Here is a 19,624-nt window from a genome sequence, read left to right on the forward strand (position 1 = left end):
AACTGCCATTCGGAACTGCCATTCGGCAGTTATAAAAACTCCCCGTTTTTGGTTATTTAATTTGGTACGGTTTTCAAATTCATTCATACACAAAACACATATTCTCTGTTCAATTTTCTGAGTTTTATCCGATTGAAGATTTCGATAGTACCATTGAAATACTTTCATCTGAAAGTGATTACACGACTCTCAGAAATTCGAATTCGAAACTCTAAATTTACAACATCTACATCGTTTTGTGAATATTTTTTTATAAAAAATTTGTGGATGTAATACTACTTCTAAAATGAAGTGAGTTAATTTGTACACCATTAAAATATAATCACAATCGTGTTTTAAGGTGTATTATATTACTAACAATAATAATGTAATACATAATTGGTGATGTATATGGTGTATAATAACATTATAAGATACTTAATTAGTCATAATCTAGACATTTTATTACACACATCAGAGCATTTTCAATAATGACGTTTTTATTCAAATTAACACACTGGTACATCATCGCAACATCACATTTCATTCTCATTTCATTCATATCACTAATCTATCACAGTTCACTCTCAATAATCACACCTTTTCTCAACCACCATAAATTAATTAATTAAATCACACCTTTTCTCAACCACCACAACTAGTTAAAGCAATACAGTGCGTGATGATTTATGGTAGAGATTCACGAAAATGTTGGCAAGGAAAGATTTGCACAATATTGACTAAGTGTTACCAATGGTGCCAATATTGGCATGAAAGATTGACGATGGTTTAACAACTCAGTTGGGACTCTTGGGAGTCCTCTTATATGTAAATCTAATAACATAGTTACGTAAAAATTGATACGGTTATTTAAAAAAACAATTATCAAAGGCAAAGTTCAATTATTTATGCTTGATTAGTTCAATCGATTTAGATTGTCATTTGTTATTTGGTTGCACACATCACATTCAGTTTGAAGTATAAACGAACTGAGTCGAGTCTAAACACGACTCGTTTAAAATTTAAAGACAACGAGTTTAACTCGTTTATTGAACAATCTTCAATAAATGTTCAACTGCGGTATCGAGCTCGACTCAAATCGACTTTTTAACAAGTCAAGCTTGAATAACTTGCAAATAGCTCGATTCTTTTACAGTTTCCAGAGTAGCAAAACTTTCGCCAAGTTATTGGAGTTGAAAATACTTGTGAGGACTAAAGTGCAATAAAATAACTATATAGGGACTAAATATGTAGTTTCCATATGATGATTTATGTGTGCTTCCCCTGTACCTCCCACGTCAGTTTCAGTGGTCATTTATGCTATACTTTTTTTCGGCAACCAAACGCCATTAAACCTTCTTCATCGTATCTTTCTTGTTTATCCGAGGTAACAATAAGCCCTCATTTTCAAGACTCTATCAAGCTTTCATTTTTATCATCATATCATACTTTTTATCATATCAATATATCTTTAACTAAAAAAGCTTAAAGTTGTGGTTAGTACCCAAGATTGCTGCTTTATATTGTGTAATAAGGTACTTTAATTGCCTAAAGATTTAATTTTTTTCCCTTCTAGTGATTAAATAAATCTGATATTTCATCATAGAAGTTAAAACCCTAAAGTTTTTATTGTGCTTTTATAAATATTTTACAAGATTTATCAAAACTTGTATATGTTAAAATGGTGTATGTAGGGTTTTGATTTATGTTCATCAGGAACTTAAATATGCAGTAAAAGTTTGAAACTTTTATAAAACCGAGTAAAGGTTTTAAATAAAGTTTTTATTAATGGATCCAAGATTTGGCAGAATGTATAGTTCTATGGATGGAGATGGAAATGGGATCCAATTTGGGAATGATAATAGGCCTATTTTTCAAGATAATAAGAATGTAAGTGGTGGTCAAATGTTTGAAAATAAATTTTCAATTTATGACCCAGTCAATGAAAACAGTAGTAGGTATCAAACTAATTTATGTAGTCAAAACTTTAGAGGTTTACAATTTCCTGAACTCAGCAATCCTCCCATGAGTGATGTGAATGCAAATTTTGATGATGAGCTTCATGAAGATTGCGATTTATCAGATGCGATTTTAGGGTATATTAGTCAGGTACTAATGGAAGAAGATATGGAAGATAGGTCTTGTATGCTTAAAGATTCTTTAGATCTTCAAGCTGCTGAAAAGTCGTTTTACGACGTTCTTGGGAAAAAGTACCCTCCTTCGCCGCCACCATGGTCCTCGGATGACAGTTTGACTTCCGTTGACCATGAAAGCAACAGTCTGTATGTTGATAATTCTAGTAGCTATAGTGGTTACTTACATGATGTTCCAAATCTTGGATCTCAAAACGTATCGTATGCATCAATCGGATCTTCAAGCACTTACGGGTTGGATTCACCTGCAAGTACTGCGGATACTTACGATGTTTGTAATGAAAATCAGATGATGTGGCAGTTTCAGAAGGGTGTTGAAGAAGCAAATAAGTTTCTTCCTAGTGAAGTAAACCTTTTTCCCAATGTGGGTCAAAGTAAAAAAGGTGAAGAAAGTCAACGTTTTTATGCAGGGCCGAAAGTAAGGAAGAATCCGTACGGGGAGGATATAACCGAAGTAGAAAAAGAAGAAAGAAATATTAAGCAGGCGGCTATTTATCCAGATGCAACAATGAGGTCAGAAGAAATCGATTTGATATTTCTCTCGAGTTTAGGGGATGGCAAGGTTGCTTTAGACTCATTTCGCGATACTTTACGTGAAGAAAAACGTAAAGATTCGATAAAAGATGTCGAAGATGATAACAAAGGAAAAGGTAAAGGTAAAGGTAAAAGTAAAACTCGAGGAAGGAAACAAAACCGTAAAAAAGAGGTGATCGATTTAAGGACACTTTTGATTACATGTGCACAAGCGGTTGCAGCCGATGATAGAAGGAAAGCAAATGAGCTGTTGAAACAAATTAGACAACATTCGTCTCCTTTTGGTGACGGGACTCAAAGGTTAGCTAACTCTTTTGCGAATGGTTTAGAGGCTCGCTTAGCTGGCACGGGTAGTCAAATTCATAAAGCGTTAGTCAGCAAGAAAACGTGTGCTGCTGACTATATCAAAGCGTACCATTTGTACATGGCGTCATCCCCATTTAGAAAGATTTCGAATTTTGCTTCAAACAGGACAATAATGGATAAAGCACTGAATGCTACGACGGTACACATTATTGACTTTGGTATCCTGTATGGGTTTCAATGGCCCACTTTTATTCAAAGGATTTCAGCCCGAGAAGGTGGGCCCCCACGGGTTAGAATTACTGGAATCGACTTTCCTCAACCAGGGTTTAGACCTGCACAAAGAATTGATGAAACGGGTCGAAGGTTAGAAGCATATGCAGAACATTTTAAAGTGCCCTTCGAGTATAATTCGATTGCTAAAAGATGGGAAAATGTTAAAATTGAGGATCTTAAGCTTGTCGAGGGTGAGTTTCTTGTTGTTAACTGTATGTATCGAGCAAAAAACTTGTTAGACGAGACAGTAGTGGTGGATAGTGCTCGAAATGTTGTTCTAAACTTGATTAGGAAGATCAATCCAAATCTGTTTGTGCATGGGATTCTAAATGGGTCATACAATGCTCCGTTTTTCTTGACCCGTTTTCGTGAGGCTCTGTTTCATTTCTCAGCGTTATTTGATATGCTTGAAACGAATGTGCCTCGTGAAAGGCCTGAAAGGATGCTGCTTGAACGCGAGATATTTGGACGAGAAGCTTTAAATGTTATCGCTTGTGAGGGATGGGAAAGAATTGAACGACCCGAGACGTATAAGCAATGGCATGTTCGTAATTTGAGGGTTGGTTTAGTCCCGATTCCGTTATCGCGGTTTATCGTTAAACGGTCAGGGGAGAAAGTTAGTTTATATCATAAAGATTTCTTGATAGATGAAGATAACCATTGGCTTCTGCAAGGTTGGAAAGGAAGGATTATTTATGCTATTTCTTGTTGGGAACCTGCTTCTAAGTAGCTTAATCTGTTACTATCGATGTTTAGCGCCATTTTGTTTGATTAGCGTTTGAAATAACTTAATCTGATAGCATTGATGTTTAGCGCCATTTTGTTTGATTAACGTTTGAAATAACTTAATCTGTTAGTATTGATGTTTAGCGCCAATCTGTTTGATTAACGTTTGCAATAACTTAATGGTGATGTTTAGTACCATACAGTAGTTTGGTTTTTAACTGTGATTTTGTGTCTTCTTCATTAACAATTTTCACATGTATTGAATTGTGACATTCAGTTTCTCTTGTTCTTTGTATCTGTTTGTGAAACTTTTATACAGTTCTTGAACCATATGATGCAGTTAGGCGAATAAGTAGGGTTCATAACACAACAATGTTTTATCTTATATTTATATCAACCTACACATACAAATTAAAGAATAATATTGCGCATACGGGGTATGTTTGATAAAACTACATGGTTTCTTGTAGTTGTTAACTTTTCAGGTGTATTTAGGTGTTAACTGGAGGCCTGGAAGGCATGAAGCTTTTAAAAATGAGTAAAACAAGAATGACGGTCACGCGCTTTGCAGCTAAGTAAAAAAAAAAAACCTGCAACTAGTTGAATGTGTTTGTATATGTTATCCCACCCATTTTTCAAGTGATAGAGACATACTAGGAAAACAAATGCGTGCTTAGAAAAAAAAAACGTGAACAGTAAAAAGAAAAAGGGAATAGTAACAGGGACATGAATAGTACCCTCGACCAATCAGTGGGCACCATTCACTCTTGTTATTAGTATAAAAGAAGGAGAAGTTTGTGAGTAATAGTTGTTGTATGTGTTAGTATATGTTAACCCACCGATTTTCTCCAAGTGATGGAGTCATAGTATGAAAATAGACGCGTACTGGAAAAAAAAAAAAACAAAAAACAAAAGGGAGGGGGGAAATGAATAGTACCCACGACCAATGAGGGGGCACCATTCACTTTTGTTAGTAGTGTGTAGGATAATAACAAAAAGCTATGAGCTTATTCTTAGCTTGCAAGTATTTTTCCCTCTTAAGCTTTAAACTACACTTTTTATTAGATACGGAGTACCAAAGCTACAAAAAGCTCCTTACCAAACATACCATTGTAAGGAAATACCGTGCATACAACTATACAAGATTTTATGATCTTAAATGTATGGGGATATTACTGCTCGCTTTTTGTTTCGTATGCATGTTTTATCAGATAAACCTAAAAGTTAATTAAATTCAGTAATGATGATTTTGGTAGGATTATGTGATCCTGATCTTGCAAAGGTGAAAAAGAAAAGGAACGTACATAAGATCCTGCTTTTTCGTTTACACAGTCCGGTTATAACTTGCATTAGTTGTCACCAAATATTATATTTTTTAAAACAGCATACAACCACAACCATAATATAAAGATTTTACATACGAGATCACAAACTATCCAGACGATATGTTTTCACACGATTACTTTTATGAAAGCAACAAACTTGAGCAACAGCGCTAGCTTTAGTAGCAGTTTGTATCATAACTTGCAAGTCCCTGCAACTCTGGCCCTTCCAGACGAGGATTGTTCTCGAAGCTGCAAAACACATCATTTTTGTTTAAAACAAATTCAATAAACATAAAGCAAAACTGAGCAGTCAAACTCAAATGGCTAAATTGGATTTTATCTTCAACCAAACTTGCTACTTAAATACAAGGTTGTAAAAGTCATGAGTCGGGGATGAATCGGTCAGGACCTTGAAGGGACGAGTCGGGCGTTGACCAATGTTGATGATTAGTAATAAACGAATTATACATAGTAACATACATATATCACACATAAATAAAAATATTTCAAACATAATACATAAACATATGGCAAAACATCTAATTTTAGAAATAATATAAATTTTTACATAACTTTGGCTCCGACCGAATCAGACCCGACTCGGACTGACTCGGCCGACTCAGCCCAACTTTGACCCGACTTTTTAACGTTGACCCACTTTTAAGGCGTTTTTGGGCAAGCCAGGACGGACTAGTCCCTAAACCAACGTGTCGCCCGACTCAGTCGACTTTTACAACAATGCTTAAATATCAAAGTTATGCACATAAAACATAACACACAACCAAAGTGTCAAATGAGTGATGAAACAGAAGTAAGTTTGAAAATAAGAAGGCGTTACTTGTTCAAAGGGATATGCTCAAATGGGCCGGTGGTAGGAATTGTTCCACAGAGGTTATTGTTAGATACGTCCCTGAACAAGTCATTTAAACACTAATTAATATTGGCATATTACATTTTGAAACAAATAAATCTACAAGGATTGAGCACATACACAACTTTCAAGCTTGAAATACCAACAAGTTCCCTTGGTATTCTTCCGGTTAGACGGTTATCATTAAGACGTCTGCATATAGTAATTAATAATTATATCAACATAAGTGCTACTGTATAGTGTATACTGATATCGTTGTTAATAGATAAACTCACAAGAACACTAGAGATTTCAATTTCCCAAGTGTAGTTGGAATGTTGCCAGTGATATTGTTGTTGTAAAGATCCAAGCTTATGAGGCTCTTCAGGTTACCGATCTCTGCAGGAATCGTACCTTGGATATTATTTTTGTAAAGCTCCCTGCATTAGTTTATGCATTAGTTTATGTACAGATGTTAAGTGTCGGCTTGTAGCAGAATATATATTATTGTCCCGAAACAAAAAACACAAAGTTTAAAAAAACTGACGGTTACATGTACTTTTTGTTAACTTTTCAATCTTACCCCTGCTTTTTACATCTCTTTTTGTCTTACATGTATAAACTAGGGGCACAAAAGAACTTTATCAGATTAATCTTATCCATATATGGAAATGAACAATTAATTTGGGATATCTCAAAGAAAGAATAGTAGACAATATAAATGGGACGGAGGGATTATAAAATTTAAAAAAGATAATAAAGATGAGTAACTCACAAGTATTGTAGGTTTTCAAGTTTTCCTAGTTCAGGCACAAGATGACCAGATAACTTCGAATTTCCAAGATCCCTGTAAAGAAACGATATTGAGATAATCAATTAAAGAACATAACGTTTGGTAAAATATAAGATGCTCCAGTGTTTGCAGATTTGGAGAACCACTTTTTTTTTTTTTTTTTTTTTTTTGGCGAAAAAACTAAAACTCATATAGAAACGAGGCTTACAAAAATTTAAATGAAAAAACATAATTAATAGAATCTGGCATGACTGCATTAAACCTCGGGTGAAAATATATAGTGCCCCTTTTGCTTAATATGCAGATTTCATCCCCTTTGTTTTTTTTTTTTTAAACACGGGGAGTCCCTGAATCAGGTATTATACCCAATGTCAATTAACCAATTGCTTACTCATCAATGAAGAAAGATGCCACCTACAGAGGGTATATAAGAACACAAATGCATTTGTCTTTCAACAGCTAAAACCTTTTGAAAAGGCAACAGTAATCTACGATAAGCCCATCTCACCGCACTTTTCTGCATCCCTATTACTCACTCAAGCATCCCCCAAGAAATAAGTCAACATGAGTCACAAGCTGAGAACTTATTTGCAGAGAAATAGTTCGACAAATGAATTTGATGATGATTCAAAATCTCATTTATATTTAATGGTAGTTACTTTTACAATTTTGATAAGTCATTTTGCTTAGTGATTGGTCATTATTAACATTTCCAATGCCTTTTTAATTAAGCCCAAAGTAGCGGACACAGAATCATCAAATTAGAAACAATTGAATTGAATTGCTTTCATCAGAGGTCATGCGTAGTTAAGCAAACTTACTTCTAAAAGTTAGAACTAGATGTGAGTGTGGGTTACTAAGTTGGGTAAAGATAGGGCAGGAGGTCAATGGGTAAAAATTGACGGAGTTCAGATTTTGGAGTCTTTTTTATGTTTCCAGTGAAATTAACTACCTAGTATGTAGAATCTGTTGGTTAATATGTCCTTGCCATCATCTCCTATTCACATATGCATAACAGATTTTACTTGTAAATTTTGATTTTTATTAGGCTTGTTTTTGTATTCGATATCTTTATGCTTGTTGCACACCAGGGTTAATGTTGACATGCTTCTTAGCACTACCTACCTATACGCAAAACTTAGATTAATAATAAATTAATAACACAGTCATACACCAAAACACTTAAATAAAGCAAGAATCTTGCTACGCCAATAAATAATATACATCAAACCACAAAATCACACAAAGCATACCCTCTTTCACCACAACTATCTTAGAAGGTTGAAATCTTTCAAACCTATCAAAGATTATGCATTTTGGATGATCTTATTCTACCGGTTTACTTAGATTTAAAAAAAGGACACAACTTCACTATTAAAGGATTGTAGGCTTTTGATCTTAAAAACCATAACTTGAAGCTTGTAAACTCATAAGCAATATTAAAAATTAAGCTTATGAGTTAAGATATAGTCCAATTAGTAGCTTACTTGTTGACCTAAATAATAATGCATTATTATTAATTTATTTATTTATTTATTTCTTAGCATGTGGATTTTAACTTTAGATGATAATTGAAGTGGAAACATTAGGTCAAAAAAAAAAAAAAAAATTAAAAAAAAAGGGGAATGAATTAGATGTTAAAATTAGGGCTTACAGGCGAGTAACATGGTTATCCTGATTACAAGTGACGTGAAACCAAGTGCAAGGGTTAACAAGATTCGGATCCCAGCTTTCAAGTACTTTTTCCGGATCGTTTAAGCTCCGACGAAGCGCGTAGAGCGCGTCTCCTTCTGAATTACCGGTGACCACCGTTGATGTAAAAACTGCTGCTGCTGCTACTAATAAGATTACAAACCTAACCAAACCCATGATCAAGATGATGATGATGATGATGTAATGGTGATACTAGGCTACTTTTGGTTGAATTAAAACAGGTATGGAGTATTATACTTATTATTAGGATAGGAAAGACAAAACGAGGGTTTGGTTGAGTTGATTTTGTAAATTGGGGGTGGGAAGGGGAGTCAATGATGGAATCTAGTGAGTGGAGTTTGTGGGTGTATTTTGACCCCCAACAAATGCAATATGGAACAAATACGGACTATTTGAGTTTAGCTGGAAATAAAGACGGCTAATTTAACGTTAAATGAAATAAACTGTTTAATAATTATTTTGAATAACAATATTATGAATTAAGTTTTATTAACGTGTTATATTAAGACCATCTCTAACGCTAGTGCGTTGGGGCTCATGTGCACCGAGCAACGCCTTCAACACGTGGCTAATGTGGTGTGCTCGAGTGTGTGCTCGTGGCGTGTGTGCTCCAAGCACATGAAACTGATTTGGTGTGCTAAAATGTTATTGGTTGAAACCATATATTTTATTAATTTTTATCCATCATTTCACCTAACTTCTAATCAGATTTTAACACATCACCTAACACGTCACTCAACACTCCATCCCATTATTTTCCAGTTTACTAGCACGTCCATCAAGCACTACACCCCCACCCAGCAAAACGCCAACACGCCCGTGAGGGTTAAAGATGGTCTAATAGAAAATTCAATATATTTCTTTGTTATGTGTCTTAGGATGTACAAAAAATTTAGGCGTCTAATAGTTAAAAGAGTGTTTCAATTCTGAATGGCTTAGCACTTTTTGTTGAACCATTCAGCATTATATGTCATTCAGTGGTCAGAAACAAAAACGCTGAATACTAGATGGTTCAACATTCAACGTTGAACTATTCAATTAAGAGGTAAAGAAATGCACTTTAAATTTTTATATAAGTTTTTTTTTTTTTTTGGAAAAAATACTACTATGTTGTTGGTTTTGTGGTTCTTGTCATATTATACTTTGTCACTTTATTTTTATTTAAATCAGTTGATTTTTATAATTTGACTTATTCTGCAATTGTTCTATATCATTAACGACCGTTAAAAAATATCGTTAAATATTGACACATGCTATACAAGTAAAAGCATTTTGGTCACTTAATTTCTCTCCCAAATTCTCAATTATCATTGTATTATCACCCTATCTCAATCCTAACTCAAATAATTATCCTACTATATATCAACATTACTCTATATATCCAAATGATATAGATCAAATGAATAGTATTCTTCAAAAATTTCACAAACACTCCTCAAACTTTTTATACTTTTACAATTTAATCCCGCCCTCTATAACACTTAACTTTATAGCTTTTACAAATTACTCTATATATCTAAATGATATAGAGCAAATGAATAGTATCATTCAAAAATTTCACAAACACTCCTCAAACTTTTTATACTTTTACAATTTAATCCCGCCCTATATAACACTTAACTTTATAGCTTTTACAAACTTACCACATAGTTTTCACATTTTATACTTTTACCATTACACTTCTCATTCATCATAAATTGATCCCATTATTTTTATTAACAACAACTACTCATTATTATTATTATTATTATTATTATTATTATTATTATTAAATCAACCACATAATTTTTCACTTTATTATTGTTTAACTTTTTTCTTATTATAAATTAACTACGTAGCTATATATATATAGGGGCAGGATCAATGGGGAAGTAATCAATCGGGGGGAAGCGGAGGGAAGAAAAAAAAAATTCGTTTTTTTTGCATTTTTTTTCCGGCATCAAGATCACACGAAAATATGAACATTTAGAAGAGACACTTCGTGATGAATGTTATTATTTAGGCGGGAAAAAGATCGACAAAAATAACATTCAAGATAATACTGTTCGTGAAGAATATGAACGTTTTTTTTTCATGTTTTGTGAAGTAAAATTTAGCTCGATTTAGAGTTTAGGGTTTAGGGTTTGGCCGTTCATATATCTAAATGATATAGAGCAAATAAATAGTATCATTCAAAAATTTCACAAACACTCCTCAAACTTTTTATACTTTTACAATTTAATCCCGCCCTATATAACACTTAACTTTATAGCTTTTACAAACTTACCACATAGTTTTCACATTTTATACTTTTACCATTACACTTCTCATTCATCATAAATTGATCCCATTATTTTTACTAACAACAACTACTCATTATTATTATTATTATTATTATTATTATTATTATTATTATTATTAAATCAATCACATAATTTTTCACTTTATTATTGTTTAACTTTTTTCTTATTATAAATTAACTACGTAGCTATATATATATATAGGGGCAGGATCAATGGAGAAGTAATCAATCGGGGGGAAGCGGGGGGAAGAAAAAAAAAATTCGTTTTTTTTGCATTTTTTTTCCGGCATCAAGATCACACGAAAATATGAACATTTAGAAGAGACACTTCGTGATGAATGTTATTATTTAGGCGGAAAAAAGATCGACAAAAATAACATTCAAGATAATACTGTTCGTGAAGAATATGAACGTTTTTTTTTTCATGTTTTGTGAAGTAAAATTTAGCTCGATTTAGAGTTTAGGGTTTAGGGTTTGGCCGTTCGTGCTAAAAACTCAATCTAAATCCTAAATCTAAACCCTAAATCTAAACCCTAAACCCTAAATATCTAAACCCTAATATCTAAACCCCAATAGCTAAAACCTCAAAATACGCTCGAAAAACACGATAATTGTTATATATTACTTCTTCGAGCGTTTTCCCGCCAAAATAAAAACATTTATCACAAAGTGTCTCTACTAAATGTTCATATTTTCATCTCATCTATAATGTTCGTGAACTAAGTTTTTTCAAAAAACGAAAAGAAAAAAAAAAGTTTTTCCTTCCCTCCGCTTCCCCCGAATGGTTACTTCCCTCTTGATCCTACCACTATATATATATATATATATATATATTATTCTCTACATCTTTAAAAGACAAAGGCTTTATGAATAGTTCTTCCCCATGCTTTAATCATTTATACATCGTGCAAAAAGGTTGTACCCACAATGACACCACACATTGAGAACCATTATAAACTTTAGGGCGCCAAATGTAAATTTCTAGGGTAAAAAATGTAAACTCCATAGGGGTCTAAAGTTAAAGTTCAAGGGCCAAATCGTAACTTCTTTATTTTCCATAAAACTCCCCAACAAAGCCACCTAAATTTTTAACCGCCTTTAAATTTTCGTACGACTTATGATAGGTTTAACCGGCATAACCGTTAAACACGAAATAATTTTACGAACCAAACATAACAAATTATATCCGAAATGAAGTCCCGACGCGGAGCGAGGGCTCCTCCACTAGTTAACATATAAAAATCAAAACTCTAACAATAATCACACAAAAGCATATCAAATATCAAATACTTACATAAAACCAACATACAAATCTTTACAATTAATCTTTGTTCCTTCATAAACAGCCACTGCAAACTTGATGAAAAGATAATGTTTATAAAATTGTCTTTTCAAAAAGATTTAGCATTGTGAATACTTTTAGTAGAAAATGTTTGGTTGCTCACTTTTAGTTAGTGACTTTTGACCCTCTACTACTAGAGTTTTGTCCACCCATGGCACCGAATCTAATCTTGTGATATAACAAACACATGAACTCAATCTTTTTAGATGACTTTCAGTTATGAATTGAATAGTTGAATTTTCTATTTAAGATTATATTACTATCTTTTTTGAAAGACCAAATACCGAATACTATTAATGGTGTGTTGAACAAGTTAACCTTTCATAAGTTTTTATCAACCCGTTTAGATATATTATATTTCTATAATCTTTACGGAACTTAACTCTTTAAGAAATTAAAAGCTAAAAATTAGATTCAAAGGCTAAAAAGGATAAAAGTGACAGGTTAAACACGAATTCAATACTTTATTAAAAAGTTCTCGTCTTGCTATTTTTTACAATTATATACAGCATGCATGTATTGTTTATGATTAGAGAAATAGAGCTGGCCTATATGACACAAGGTAGTTAAGACCATATGGCGAGTATCATATTTAGTGGTCGCAACTTCTTAATAACAAATTTGAAGGTAACAAGTGTTTGAATGTTAGTCCAGTAAGGGTCTTTGCCCTAGCGTTATCGATAATCAGAAATTTGTGATTTCAAATCTTGTGATGAACTATTTGTAGTACGAGTGTGTGTTTGCCGTTAAAAAATAGGATAAGTAAATAAAATGGGTTTCATTGTTGTTTTAGACTTCCATTGTCTTAGCTTTGTGGGCGATATCGGATGGTCGGTATCTCACCGCATAAGTGTCAGGGTCTAAGAGATGGCGTAGTTCATTAGTGCTTTCTCAAGGATGTTTGTGTTGCGTCATCCCCACGGCGCCCAACTTAAAACTTGTATTCAAAGTGGTCGCAAATACTTGCTTCAAATTTTTCGTTTACAAATATAAACTCTCAAAGTAACAGCTATTATTTTTCCCGGAAGTAGCTTAAGTGAAATCGAAACCCCGGTTAATCAAACAATTTACGTGATGTCTAGTGCGGAAACAAAATTATCGCAAAAACATATAAAATTGCGCGTGATGTTATATACCTTCAATACTATTCACTCTGCACACATGTACAAGAGAATAACATTTTAGGCTGCAAAATATTTTCATTAGCATTTTTCGCTATATATAACCATACCGAAATTGCCAAACAAAATACACAACCAACCAATATCTCCCCTCTTCAAAACACATTACTTCTATGATGAGTTCAGATACCATCTTTACCAATTTGACGTAATAGCGAACAAAATATGCCAAACAAAAATAACAAACTCTCATCAGAAGTTATATTTCAAGGTTCTCAACCAACTCTGTTACCGACACTTTTATAGAGTGACCTAAGTTGTGTGTTCCATTTCTCCACAGCAGTGTATTTCTTCATTCCCTTTGACCTGCAACCAATCAAATTCCAGATTTTCACAGTTGAAATCACACATAAAAAAAAGAGTATAGATAAAACATAAGAAATAGTTTTGTTAGGATAAGATTTTAACCTGTCACCGCACTCCAACAGCCTGTTAACTTGATCGATATGACCTTGAACCCGATTGTCCAAAATCAGTGATACCAACAACTGCTCCACATCAGCCTCTGGCACATTAAGCTCCTGAACCACAACAGTTATCAGTATATGCTTTTAGATGTACACATATATGTATGTATATGACCACAACATAAGGAAGTGTTACCTTTGATATGAAAGGGATCCTGATTCTCGTGTATGGCTTAATCAGCTTGAGTAACACTTGAGTTCTGATGTTTTTCAAAAGATCTTCAATATAATTTCTGATGAAGGGATCATCCATGATGGTTCTTCTGTTGCTCTGCAACACATCAATTTAATATTATATTGCAATCACATGAAAGAATGGATCATAGAGTTAATCGTCACTTTTGGCCGTTTTTAAAAAAAAAAAAAGAAAAAAAGATAGAGTTAATCATCACTCATTGTACCTTGAGGATCTTCTCAAATTCCAAGATTTCGTTGCGCTGATATGCTGCAATCAAGTTGGTCATAGCTAAGATTTCTGGATCATTTTTGTACCTGCAACATAATGTTTTAAATCAGAAATAAAAATAATGAAAAATTTTGAGGGAAAAAAATGATCACGTTAGTCACATACGGCTTTGCTTCTTGCCCGTCAAATGGATTGACTTCAGATTGCATAAGCATATTGGCCAGTACCAAGTACCTGTAACATAACAATATCTCCATTAAATTATTTGTTTTAGTGATAAGATTATGCTGTAAAATAGAAAATGAACGAATATAGCATACTTGAGACACTGGATTCTTCGTTGATTCCCAGCTTCATCATAGTTTTTAAAGGCTTCAAAAAAGTCAGTAGCTGCCTCAGCCCATTGACGCTCGGCCATATGCATTTTGCCACCACACTCATGTATAATACCCATGATCCTTGGATGAGGAATTGCTGATTTTATGGTGAGTGCTTTTTGGTACAGTTGCTGTCACCAATACATATACGGAATTAATTACAGAAATAAGACTATATTAAACTTCTATAAATCAGATAAATGTGATGAGGAATATGATCCGCATCAAATAACACCTGTGATATTTGCAGGATAAAACATTTAGTGAATGTAACATGAAACTATTACTTAAAGAATTTCACCTTGAGTTTTTTGTTATTCTTAGTCTCTGTGTACATTTGAATCTCAATTGCATACACTTCCAACAACTGTGTTCCTTTCTTTTGATCGTCAGTTCCATCAGCCCGTTGACAAGACTTGTGAAGTTCTTTCAATATCTGATATACAAAAAAGTTTTAAAAAAAACAGAAACGAATTCAAGAACACTTCTTTTGTTTGATTTCGAATGCATACCTTGTTCATTCTACCATACTCTCCCATGTCAAACCAGATCTTGCAAAGCTTAAGATTTGTCTTGAACCACAATCTCTACACAACAGAACCGTCGATTAGCACAATTCAAATTAAAAGGGCTTATGAAAGTTTAGCTACGCTCAATCGTAACAATAAACACAAAATAATCACCTCATTTTTAGCTTCTTCAAGTGCCTTCAAGGTGGTTTGATAGAAGTCTTGTAGAAGACTGAAGTTCTGACTAGCAGACCCAGACACAAAATCCATGATATTGTTTATACATTTCTCACTATAATTTCGAGTCACAGCAGACTTGATGTATGTTAACATTTCCCTATAAGCATCCGTCATCTCCTTATACCTCCCTAAACGATAATAAAGCTTCACAGTTTGTTTAAGTGCTTTAAATCCCCTGTTAAACATACCATAAAAATCATCATTGACTTCACTGGCACATTTTGCTTAAAGAATAGCACATTCAAACAGAGAAAACGAGGCGTTTTTACAAAGCCAAAAAGAAAAGATATATATAATATATGCTACACTTATGCACGACTACAAAATCTTCAACTGTAGCATATAAATGTTGATGAATAGCATGAAGAGGGAAGTATTTGAAGAATGTAGCAATATAAGTAAAGATTCAACGCAAATTCTAGATGGGCCCACTTGTTTCATTCTGTGTTTATGTCACATTCAAGAAATTTAGTATTAATATACTTGCCATTCAGCTTTCTCTGGTTCCATCTGAACTACTTCAGCAAAACCGCTAAGTGCACCTTCTGGATCAGTCTCAACCAAACCTGTCTCGACAAAGCATGGTATACCAATCAACTAACTTGTATAAAATTATATCTGCGAAGTAACATATGTGATTCAAAGATATAACAATATACGGCACTGGAAATTATATAAACATAGGTTCATCAAGCGTTCGACAAGAATACATACATGATTTACAACTGAAAGATCCACAAGATAGACGACACATAAAAAAGAAACATGTTGGCCTTTACATCACATTCATCATTATGAGCTACATGACTTCATTTGTAATTATCTATTGTAAACTACAATATCAATAACATTTTGGCATCCTTGTATTTGTTCCAATGTGATTATCAATTACTGTTTCATCTAAACTCGCATCGAGTTTCCAACCCAGTCCTATGTCATCGAGTGTTGTCTAATTGGAGCTGTACAAGCCATTAATGCACACTATTCCATTTGTGACAACATCGAATGCATTTATATATGATTACTCTTATGAATAAATACTCTAACATGACAATTTGCATAACAAAGGATGACAAAATCAACCCATTATGACATCACAAATAACAAAATGCAAAATTAAGTCATAATTTGTTGAGAGAATATCAGAGACGCCATAGAAAATGAGGGACCATCATGGACTTTCATTCACATATTTAGAAGAAACTATAATGAATAAAAACACGCAGTAAGAAACCATGGCAAACGTTCAGTTTTTTTAAACCAATGCAACATTTTAAAAAGGCATTTGGTTTGCTTTGGAGTCGCTAAAACATTGATTATGACAATTATGGATGACTTATAAATGGCATATGAATTGATGATATATGAGTAACCTTACCTCGTGGTTTTCAGCCAATATGTTCAGAGATTCTATTTAAAGGAATAGCATATGATTTTTATTACTATACTTTGTCAAACTATTACAAGATTCTATATCTATATTGATTGAGTCTATCAAACTAAATGCGCGTCAATCTATTATCTATTACTATATACATGAAATAAAAGCCTAACAGGTTTCAGCATATACTCAATCGAGAATTTTTCACTCTCGTCTCATAAATTTGGTTCAGCAAACTTCTTGTTTTTGTTTAAGATACTGTGAAATCATACAAACAAATAAAAACCAAGCATCGAATTTTATAAAAAAAAATGTTAATCGAGCAGGGAGCAAGTCACACAATTTACATGTGGAAAGAAATTGTTAGAAAGTAAAATAAAGCGGCATTAAACTTGTCATATAATCATATAATTCCTAAAACCAAAAACGCAAAAATAGACGAGAAGAAGAAATCAGTATGCCATAAAATCCAAAAAAACCATGAAGAACCAAAATCACATGACATAGATGCAATCATCCCTCAGTCTTCTATCGGTTTCGAACTACTTCTCAGTATTAATTATATCTAAGCAGACTACGATACAGACATTATCCAAAGATTACTTTAAACAATAAAAAAGTAACTATATACGCAGTTCATGTAAATCTCACAGTTGAATATAAATATTCTTTGTCACGATTCGCGAACTAATGCGACATCTAATTCGATTACCTAATTTAAACCGTTTAAATCAGTTAAAATTCCAGCAACAAGTACACAATGCCAGTGCCAACATTGTAACAAGTCTCATTGATATATAGATAAACAAACAAATACAATTATTATATGCATCTTTATACTATTATTATATATTAATAAAAGAAGGTATTGAATACCTTTAGAATTATAATATTGATTTTCAATATCAACATCTTGTTCTTCAGGTTCTTCCTCGGAATACTCGAATCCATAATCTTCCATGTCTGCATCTAAATCAGATAGTAAAAGCATAAGTCATAATCATAATCAGATTCAGTATCTTGAAGCAATTAAGCAAAAACAACGCGCACGCAAGCAAGCGTTCTTATTAGAGTGTGATTTTGAGTTTTAATAAAAAAAAAGGCAATAAAGTAAGTGAAACTGAAACCCTAGTTGATGAAACGGTGTAGATTGATCATACCTGAACCCATGATTGATTAGTAATTAGTAATTGATCGACGATGATGATATGAGTACAGGAGCGATGAGTTGTTTCTAGGGTTTTGGTTTCAGTTTGCGAGGAGGTATGTAACCCTTGTGCCTTTCTTGTGTATTCTTTAAATTTTGCTTAGCCTTATTTTCGCTTTTTATTTGTTTATTTATTAAAATTAAATTAAATTAAATAAACATAAACAATAAACAATAATAATAATATGAGAGGTGATCTCACACGTCACTTTTTGATCGATGTACACCTAATTATCTATTTTACCCTTAATTATATTATATATATAATAATAATAATAATAATATAAGTTCAACTCCCTAGGAGAATAACTGTAAGTTTATGAAACAAAAGTGTACATATAACAAAAAAATGGTGTGTGAGAATTAGGGGTGTGCACCATTTGGTTTGAAACCGAATAATTCGAATATCGAATCGAATCCAAACCGGATTTTTTAAACGATTTTCAGATCGATCGAAATCGAAACCGAATTCTTAAGTCGATTTTCGGTTTGGTTTTCAATTTTCAAAATTTTAAATTTGGTTAACCGAATTAAAAACCGAATTCAAATTAATAACATAGTAAAACATATTTATATTTATAATATTTATATTTATACTATACTATATTTTATGTATTATCTCATTATTGTTAAAGAATAAACATGTTATTTATATTATATTTTATTTATGTATTATTTATAATGACTTGAAATTGACCTTTAACAAACTTTGCTAGCTTATTAGTAAAAAGCTAATTGTTTTGGTCTTGTGCCATTATAAACTCTACTTATATTTGCTAGAATATATGTAATGTGAATGGTGTAATCTGTGTAATCCATAGTAATTTGATGTTTATATATAAGTAATTATGCTAATTAGAATTTTAATTTTTAGTAATTTTTGATTTTAACCGAAATCAAATGGTTATTGGTTTGGTTTTGGTTTCGGTTTTGATATTTAAATTTGGTTTTGGTTTGGTTTTCGCTTTTGAATTTATAAGTTCCAAAATCGAAAAAACCAAACCGAATAAACCTAAAAACCGAATAAACCTACAAACTGAATAAACCTAAAAACCGAAAACCAAACTGATGAACACCCCTAGTGAGAATCACCTCCCTAATAATATTGATATATTGATGATAATTATAAATAAAAAGAGCAAGATGCTCATGTGTGATAAAAAGACTAAACAACCCCTGTAAACCAAGAAAACCATTCAGCTCTCGCAACAAATGGAGAGACTAACACGAACTCTTGCCCACAAGGGATCGAAGCAATGACTTTCGAGAAACTTTCAGCATCAAAGCATACAATGACACAAGTGAATAACCGGAGCTTACACGCATAAACTCAGTCTAATATTATCATTTGATGCGTGCATTAATTGTAAATTTTGATTGATATCTAAAGAAATTACATGTTCATTAAAGCATCTTAACGTATGCCACAAACATAATGCACGGCTTCAAATCTATGCATAAAACATAAAGAGGAGAACCAAGGCCGTCCATTCGATTCCAATTTTTCATATGAGCGTGTTCAATTAATAAAAATAGGCTTTTGTATACAAAAGTTTTAAATATATGTAAGAATAAGTTCAG

At 32.8% G+C, this 19,624-nt stretch overlaps 3 protein-coding genes across 3 annotated transcripts; 1 reads left to right on the plus strand and 2 right to left on the minus strand.

Annotated features, from left to right (window-relative positions):
• The first annotated feature begins 1,430 nt into the window (after nucleotides 1-1,430).
• Nucleotides 1,431-4,113, plus strand: LOC139877859 (scarecrow-like protein 9). Its single transcript, XM_071865263.1, has one exon. The coding sequence runs from the start codon at nucleotides 1,768-1,770 to the stop codon at nucleotides 3,973-3,975; it is 2,208 nt and encodes a 735-aa protein (XP_071721364.1). The 5' UTR covers nucleotides 1,431-1,767; the 3' UTR covers nucleotides 3,976-4,113.
• Nucleotides 4,114-5,256: 1,143 nt separating this feature from the next.
• Nucleotides 5,257-9,021, minus strand: LOC139877870 (leucine-rich repeat protein 1-like). The gene is made up of 6 exons (XM_071865268.1): nucleotides 8,594-9,021; nucleotides 6,922-6,993; nucleotides 6,443-6,586; nucleotides 6,288-6,359; nucleotides 6,135-6,206; nucleotides 5,257-5,545 (listed from the first exon to the last, which is right to left on the minus strand). The coding sequence occupies exons 1-6, from the start codon at nucleotides 8,806-8,808 to the stop codon at nucleotides 5,473-5,475; spliced, it is 648 nt and encodes a 215-aa protein (XP_071721369.1). The 5' UTR covers nucleotides 8,809-9,021; the 3' UTR covers nucleotides 5,257-5,472.
• Nucleotides 9,022-13,400: 4,379 nt separating this feature from the next.
• LOC139877878 (COP9 signalosome complex subunit 2) lies at nucleotides 13,401-18,132 on the minus strand. Its single transcript, XM_071865281.1, has 12 exons — nucleotides 17,997-18,132; nucleotides 17,713-17,805; nucleotides 15,943-16,021; nucleotides 15,390-15,630; nucleotides 15,219-15,293; nucleotides 15,008-15,142; nucleotides 14,650-14,837; nucleotides 14,495-14,563; nucleotides 14,325-14,415; nucleotides 14,060-14,194; nucleotides 13,865-13,977; nucleotides 13,401-13,762 (listed from the first exon to the last, which is right to left on the minus strand). The coding sequence occupies exons 1-12, from the start codon at nucleotides 18,004-18,006 to the stop codon at nucleotides 13,672-13,674; spliced, it is 1,320 nt and encodes a 439-aa protein (XP_071721382.1). The 5' UTR covers nucleotides 18,007-18,132; the 3' UTR covers nucleotides 13,401-13,671.
• Nucleotides 18,133-19,624: the final 1,492 nt, after the last annotated feature.

Source organism: Rutidosis leptorrhynchoides, chromosome 1, assembly GCF_046630445.1.
Source record: "Rutidosis leptorrhynchoides isolate AG116_Rl617_1_P2 chromosome 1, CSIRO_AGI_Rlap_v1, whole genome shotgun sequence".
Lineage (NCBI taxonomy): Eukaryota > Viridiplantae > Streptophyta > Magnoliopsida > Asterales > Asteraceae > Rutidosis > Rutidosis leptorrhynchoides.

What these genes read in the sequence shown, in the direction of transcription:
- LOC139877859 (XM_071865263.1), top strand. Translation starts at nt 1,768, where the DNA reads ATGGATCCAAGATTTGGCAGAATGTATAGTTCTATGGATGGAGATGGA.
- LOC139877870 (XM_071865268.1), bottom strand. Translation starts at nt 8,808, where the DNA reads ATGGGTTTGGTTAGGTTTGTAATCTTATTAGTAGCAGCAGCAGCAGTT. An exon ending in GATAACCATGTTACTCGCCT is followed by an intron (nt 6,994 to 8,593) that starts GTAAGCCCTAAT and finishes GTTTCTTTACAG; the next exon opens with GGATCTTGGAAATTCGAAGT. An exon ending in CTTGAAAACCTACAATACTT is followed by an intron (nt 6,587 to 6,921) that starts GTGAGTTACTCA and finishes AAACTAATGCAG; the next exon opens with GGAGCTTTACAAAAATAATA.
- LOC139877878 (XM_071865281.1), bottom strand. An exon ending in TCAATATTATAATTCTAAAG is followed by an intron (nt 16,022 to 17,712) that starts GTATTCAATACC and finishes TTGTCGAGACAG; the next exon opens with GTTTGGTTGAGACTGATCCA. An exon ending in AGTATGGTAGAATGAACAAG is followed by an intron (nt 15,143 to 15,218) that starts GTATGCATTCGA and finishes TTTGTATATCAG; the next exon opens with ATATTGAAAGAACTTCACAA.